The 7,058-nt window shown below is 33.3% G+C and overlaps 1 protein-coding gene across 1 annotated transcript; it reads left to right on the top strand.

Moving 5' to 3' along the window:
* The first annotated feature begins 271 nt into the window (after positions 1–271).
* Positions 272–3,762, top strand: LOC122587476 (glutathionyl-hydroquinone reductase YqjG). The gene is made up of 6 exons (XM_043759662.1): positions 272–377; positions 1,334–1,558; positions 2,015–2,191; positions 2,286–2,510; positions 2,585–2,713; positions 3,431–3,762. The coding sequence occupies exons 1-6, from the start codon at positions 306–308 to the stop codon at positions 3,662–3,664; spliced, it is 1,062 nt and encodes a 353-aa protein (XP_043615597.1). The 5' UTR covers positions 272–305; the 3' UTR covers positions 3,665–3,762.
* The last annotated feature ends 3,296 nt before the right edge of the window (positions 3,763–7,058 follow it).

Genomic DNA, 7,058 nt, shown 5'->3' with positions numbered 1-7,058 from the left:
GATTGACAATCTTAATATATATTAAACTGACTCTATATATATTATATAAAAAAATATAAGAAATTCTAACACTTTAATTTAACATTATATTTGATTTCATAATTAACTTTATTTTTGAATGAAAGACTTTTAAGATTACTTGTTAACTCGGTGACCGGGTATTAATATAGTTTAGTTTGTTCATGACATAAGCATTAACTAAGCGACAGAAAACTTTCTTTATTACCCTAAAATAAAAATACAATATAAAAAAGGAAAGCGGTGCAGCCAAAAAAGAATGCTTTTTGTACAAGAAGTCATGAGTGATGATCAGCAGCATGTTCATTCCCACAAAATTTGCTTCCAAGCATCTCCTCTTTCCCTTTACCTCTTTACAGGTTTCATTTCTTCCTTCTTGTTTTACTATACATATTTAATATTTATATATTCATGTGGATTATCAGTTTGCTTTAACGTTTTTCAACCTAGTCACGTGTGATTTAGGTGGTGTGAATGAACTTCTTAACTGATTTGAAATACATGTATTATCTGTAAAGTAGGTATGATGCTATACTTGTTACATATATGTATAGGTTTTGCTGCAAAACTTGTGCATATGACATGAACTATATTCAAGATTTAAAAAAACAATTTGTGCCACTTTTTTTCCTATTTTCAATTGTGTGGCAGGTTAGAAATTTGTTAGCCGACAAATGACTAATTCTTTCATGAAAACTGAGTTTTGAGGCGCAACTTTCATGTTGATTATTTCGACTGGAAAATCCGTATAACCGGTTGTTAAAATCTAGTAATAGTAGTATCGGTTATCTTTTTTTTTTTTTAATGGCTAGCTGGCTCAGGGATGTATTTACCCTGGACCTACCCACTGTCCGCAGTTCGAACCTCATATCGAGGGAACCCAGGTTCGCCACCTATCTGCACGATCGGGTGGGAACAACACGAGTGGGTAAACGCTTGTGACCCTGGATCAAATACAAAGCCCAATGTTTCATTGCACTCTATCCGACAAAGTGATGTGAGTGTGACTCGAACCTGGGTCTTTTCAACAGAAAGGAATGGGCTTTGCCTCTACACCAACTTTTCTTGATGGTTTTACAGTTATCTGATCATCAATTATTTTTACCCTATTATCCAAATCTGATTGTTATGAACCTAAGTTATCAGAAATTCATAACCATAATCAGTCAATCTTACATCCAATTACCCTTTAGTTTATCATGGTTACTGGAGGTGTTGCTATTGTGGGAGTTAGTAAATCTTGACATGTATGAGCTTTGCTTAAGTTTGATGAATCATACCAACTAATGAGTGTCACTACTTGCTCATTCTGCAGAACACTCGTCAAATGGCTCGTTCCGCATTAGATGAAATGTCGGATACCGGTGCCTTTATAAGAAGTCCTTCAACTTTCCGTAGTTTCATCTCACGAGACCCAAAGTCTACTTTTCCAGCTGAGCCCGGAAGATATCATTTGTATGTGTCATATGCTTGTCCTTGGGCCTCCAGGTGCCTTGCATACTTAAAAATAAAAGGACTTGATAAGGCCATCGGTTTCACGGTATTTTTTCTATTTTTGAATCTTCCTGATGTTTATAATATCTATTAGAGTTGGTAGAGGTGACACTTTGGACTCATTTAACTTAAAATGTGTTGCTTTATGTTGTTTATCTTTTCTAATGGATACATCAAATACCTTGGCAAAAAATTAAAAGTCCAAAATTCACCCAAAGTGTTTCAACCTCCTGAGTTAATTTGTCAAAAAGTAGAGTATTAATTTAAAAGCACTTTTGTAACTCATGTTTAATGAGTATATTGATAAATAACAAAAAAAAAAAAAAAAAAAAAAAAAAAGAGAAAAAGAAAAGGAAGGGATCAACCTGATTTGACTGGACTCATATCAAAGGTTGACCCTTTTGACTCCAGCCTATTTGATATGTTGGCCCATTTGCCCAATACACCCATTTTGCAAACTCTGACAGCTGTAGTGATATTTTGATACTCCTGCAAATTTCAGTCAGTTAAACCCATATGGGAGAGAACCAAGGAAAGCGATGAGCACATGGGATGGGTCTTCCCCGATACCGACACAGAGCAACCAGGGGCTGAACCAGATCCTTTTAATGGGGCAAAGAGCATAAGAGCATTATACGAACTTGCCAGTGAAAACTACTCTGGAAAATACACAGTTCCTGTATGGATATTACCTTCATTCCTCCCCTAGTCACAGACAAGAATCATGTGTGTTTTTACAGCCATTATATAATTGTTTTTGTGCTTGGTGACAGGTTTTGTGGGATAAGAAACTACGGACTATTGTGAATAACGAGAGTGAGGAGATCATTCGCATGTTCAATACCGAATTCAATGAAATAGCAGAGAATCCATCCTTGGATCTTTACCCATCTCACTTACAAAGCCAAATCAACGAATTTAATGGCTGGATTTACAGTGGGATAAACAATGGTGTATACAAATGTGGCTTTGCAAAAAAGCAAGGGCCTTATGAGGAGGTATAATGATTGTTATACTTTGTGTAAATATCATGTTTCTGTAATTTATATTTGTATATATGCTGAGTATGTAGGCTGCTAAAGAATTATACAACGCTCTAGACAAATGTGAAGAAATACTCGGTAAACAGCGATACTTATGTGGGAGCTCTCTAACTGAGGCAGATATTCGTTTGTTCGTGACCCTCATAAGGTTTGATGAGGTATGAAATGTTGCCTTTCGCATTACATTTCTCTCATATTATATAGGTAGAACTTGTCTGTATCAATAGCGAACTACATGGATTAGGAAGTGGTGGTTAACGATCTCTTTCTTTTTCCTCTGGTATTTTTGGTAATCTTTCTTGTTGTGTTGCCTAGGAAGAATTAACTCTTGATGGTGTGTTTGGATGTGTATTTTCAAACCGACTATTAAAACATGTAAAGGTAGAATTATAGTCCAATAGCCGTAACAATCAATTTCCTTCGGTGAGCCGATAAGGCAGTATACCTTGATAAAGTTCCAAAAGGTGCACCAATATGTCATACTTGAATTTATGAATATTGAATATTTAGGCTAAACCAAATATTCTGGTAATGTACATTGTGATATTAGAATACTAGAATCATATATGGAAGTAGACAGTCACATGACCTTCTTCTGCTTAATTCCCCAAACAGGTGTCAAGCAGATGCGTATATCTAATTATATTTAAGTAATGTTTATATGTGTAAATAACATGCCATTATTTGTTACAGTTGTGTTCTAAATATCTGATTTCAATGTTTCTGTTGGCACAATTTACTTAAAAAGGGGTGGGAGAAAAGAAATTTCGTTTATCCTGCTTAAGTTTCTTTTTGACAAAGTTGTTTGATTAAATTTATCTTTGGAATGAACCGCGTGAATATTATTAGAAATTATGGAATCTATTCATGTGCAGGTTTATGCAGTTCACTTCAAGTGCAACAAGAAATTGCTACGTGAGTTTCCAAATCTTTTCAACTACTCAAAAGACTTGTTTCAGATCCCAGGTATGAGTAGCACTGTTAACATGGAGCATATCAAGAAACATTACTACGGAAGTCATCCGTCCATTAACCCGTTTGGTATTATCCCCATTGGCCCTGATATTGACTATCTTTCACCTCACGACAGAAACAGATTTTCTGCTTAAATACTGTATAGGATGTGTGTTGTGATGTACTGCAACTCTCTATTACAATAAGTGTCGCCATCTTTTCTCATTATATGGAGAGTTTCTATGTTGTTTCATTGTTTCTTTATTTGGACAAACTGAGTTTGTAACTACTTAAGGTCATTAATAGATTGTTCAATGTTTGTGTTCCTTATTAAAAAATATGGAGGTACGACTATATGTTTTGCACATGATGGCTGGTAGACCGATCATACTTAGGAATAGTATGTTTCGAGTAAGGGTAACAAGATGGGCAGGTTCGCTGGGTTGAGTAATTGTGAGAACATGTTTGGGCTAAATTTGTTGCTTTCTAGCGAAGGTTTAATGTTTCTGGTTGAGCTGGCTTGCCAACAATATTTGTCCAATTCTTTGAGTTCATAAACAGTTAATGTAGCAAAGCTAATCAAAGTTTTTTATTGTCTATAAATAAACAATCTAGGAGACTTCAATCGTTTGACATGTTCGACCTTTGAGCTGGTTTTCAGTTTAAACTCATTTGATCCATACCGGCTTTCGTTGTGGCATTTTGTCCTCTAGTGATAGCATAATCGTCCCCTGCTTTAATGTGGTTTTCAACGCCCTCCAGATAACCTTTTCCATTTACCCATCTATCTTTGACGAGTGTGTTGATGACGAGTGATCATTTTCTATATACATACTGTGGAAACCTTATTAGCTAATCATGTACTCGAGATGTCGCTTCTCAATTGGTGCAAGTAATATATTCAAGTAAAATCGACCTACAAAATATATGGAGGTCGATTTAACAAGGTACCATGATTTGTTTCTTTTTAAACCTTTTTTTTTATGTTTCAATTAACAATAAAATTTTAAGATTTGTTTCTTTTTAACTATCGGGTAACTGCAAGTCTGCAATATTGAAACGGAAAGTAAAATCTTGTTAGCATGACATCACTTTAGATTATGAACTCGCGATAGTGATGATGTTGTTGTAATGTTGTTGTTTAAACTCCGATACTAATGTGAGAATTCTTTTAGTTGTATAGTGTTCGGAAATTATGAATGTATGCCATTCTGAAAACCCAAATTGAATAGAACCATCATTCTAAGCTAAATTATGACATGTATATATAGCTTTTTTTTCTTTCTTTTTTTTTTTTGGAACGGCATAAGATTTATTGATAAATATAACTAGCAAGGTGTTTTTTTTTTTGTAAAGTGAGTTTCGCAAACGTGTTGGAGACAATTTTAACCAGAAATTTTTTGGACCTTGAACCCCCTACTCATGGAAAATTCTTTTGAGATGAGAACCCCAAGACTCGAACTTGAGACCTTAGGTAAACTCACCCCCGAGACCCACATAGTGGATTTAGAAGATACCCCTGACTATTGGGGTTTAAGCCAGTGGTTAACTAGCAAGGTGCTAGTTACTAAAAAGTACAAATACAATTATAAATCTAGATAAAAACTAAAACGCTGAATCTAGATAAAATTATGACATGTATATATAGCTTAATAAGATTTTCCCATTAGTTTCAATATTTGAGTTTCACGAAAGTTAAAAATAACAAGTTTAAAAAGTTGTTAGTTAGTAAAAACATTATAAAAACAAAAACAAATTAAAAACGAATATATGTTTGTTATTTTAGATCATTTATTCCGTTAACATAAGATGAATACGAATATGACTATTTCACCATCACATATACGATAACAAGTGCCCAAACCCGTCCATTGGACGAGTAGTTTTAAGATAGATAAATCTTATAATAATTGTGAAACAAAAAGTGTATAACCAATATCACAGCTTAATGAATACGAAAGCTAAAGAAGAAACATATGAAAATTAACTTCATATAAATATTGATTCCAGTTTACCCTTTTTTTTCAACTTTAGTTAAATAAAAAGATAAACAAAAAGTGTATGACCCAATATCACTTTAATCAATACGAAAGCTAAAGAAAAAATATATGAAAATTAACTTCATATAAACATTGATTCTAGTTTATCTTTTTTTCAACTTTAGTTAAATAAAAAGAGAAACAAAAAGTGTAGAGTATATAATTTGAAAAATACAAACCAATTCATTCACAAATACCATCTCGAACGTTTTGATTTTCTTCGGGTTGTTTCACTCCGAAACAGTCCATACATGCACAACACGGAGTCATAGATAATGGTTAACATATGTTGGCTTAAGATCTTCAAGATGAAGTAATATAGTCTTATTTTTTGTTGTTGGAGAAGAAGCCATAATGAACCTACAATATATAACAAACTAAATTAAAAGAGATAATAATAACAATAACATAAGAATTGAATGTTAAATAATAATAATAATAATAACGATTAAATATGAACAAGGTATATAAATAAAAAAACCTTTTTGGTAGTCTATCGTAGGTTTTATTTTTATTTTTGCCGTATTATTCTTTAGGGTTGAGAATATGTGAGGGTGTCGGACATTGTCATTCCCAAATCACCAATAATGGATAAAGAAAGTCTTTGCATGATCGGATGATGGTGTGCGGCTTTTGTTGTCCTGTTCGTCTTTTCCTTTTTTCGTTCGCAGCCCCCACAATGTGTATGTCCACTAGGGATAGGCATGGCACTAGTACCGTCCCGTACTGGTCCTAGTACCGACGGTACCGATCCCTTAATTGGCCAAAAGTGGGTACCGATCCCGGTCTCATATGGATCGGTACGGGACTGGTACCGAATCAGTACGTGTTCGGGATTTTGGTACTAAATCCCACCTAGTACCGAAATTTAGCCAATGAATAACTTTTAAACTAGTCGACGCAAGAAAAGTAAGGGTGTTGAAAAAAACCATACCCAATTAACCCGATCCAACCCGAATGGATTTGGGTTGTATGGGTTAGGTTATCGAGTTTCGGGTTCGTTATTTGGTTAACCAAACCCATATAAATTTAATTGGCTTGGGTTATGGGTGAAATTTATTTTATTTGGGTTAACCTGAATAATCGATATGAAATTTTTCTTTTTTTATCTATATAATATTTATAGGAGTATTATATAGTTGACTCAATCTTAATGCTTTTATTTATAAATTACCAAATATGATTTTTCTGTTCGGTAACTTTTGTATTGTAAGTATTATGGTAGACATAAATCAAACATATTGTTTTGCCTTTTGTTAATATTATACAAAACTATTACTATATTACGAGTATAATAGTTATACTATATACATCTTGTATTAAAATTTCATATAACAATAACTTATTTAAATTTTACTTCAATAGTTTAGTTTAAATAGTATTTGCGATATATTGTTTAATTAATTAAGTGTTTTTTATATTATTTTAAATAGTTTATAATTTATCTATTTTACATAGTATGACTATTTATCGATTAATACAACCATGTTGTAATGCACTAAATCAAGAA

This window comes from Erigeron canadensis, chromosome 2, assembly GCF_010389155.1.
Source record: "Erigeron canadensis isolate Cc75 chromosome 2, C_canadensis_v1, whole genome shotgun sequence".
NCBI lineage: Eukaryota > Viridiplantae > Streptophyta > Magnoliopsida > Asterales > Asteraceae > Erigeron > Erigeron canadensis.
Note: the sequence above shows the minus strand (reverse complement) of the source record. Positions and strands in the feature narration are given on the sequence as shown.

Excerpts from the sequence above, each read along its gene's own strand:
- LOC122587476 (XM_043759662.1), top strand. The coding sequence starts at position 306 with ATGATCAGCAGCATGTTCATTCCCACAAAATTTGCTTCCAAGCATCTC. Across the intron at positions 2,192-2,285 it reads CTGGAAAATACACAGTTCCT|GTTTTGTGGGATAAGAAACT; the intron begins GTATGGATATTA and ends GCTTGGTGACAG. Across the intron at positions 2,511-2,584 it reads AGCAAGGGCCTTATGAGGAG|GCTGCTAAAGAATTATACAA; the intron begins GTATAATGATTG and ends CTGAGTATGTAG.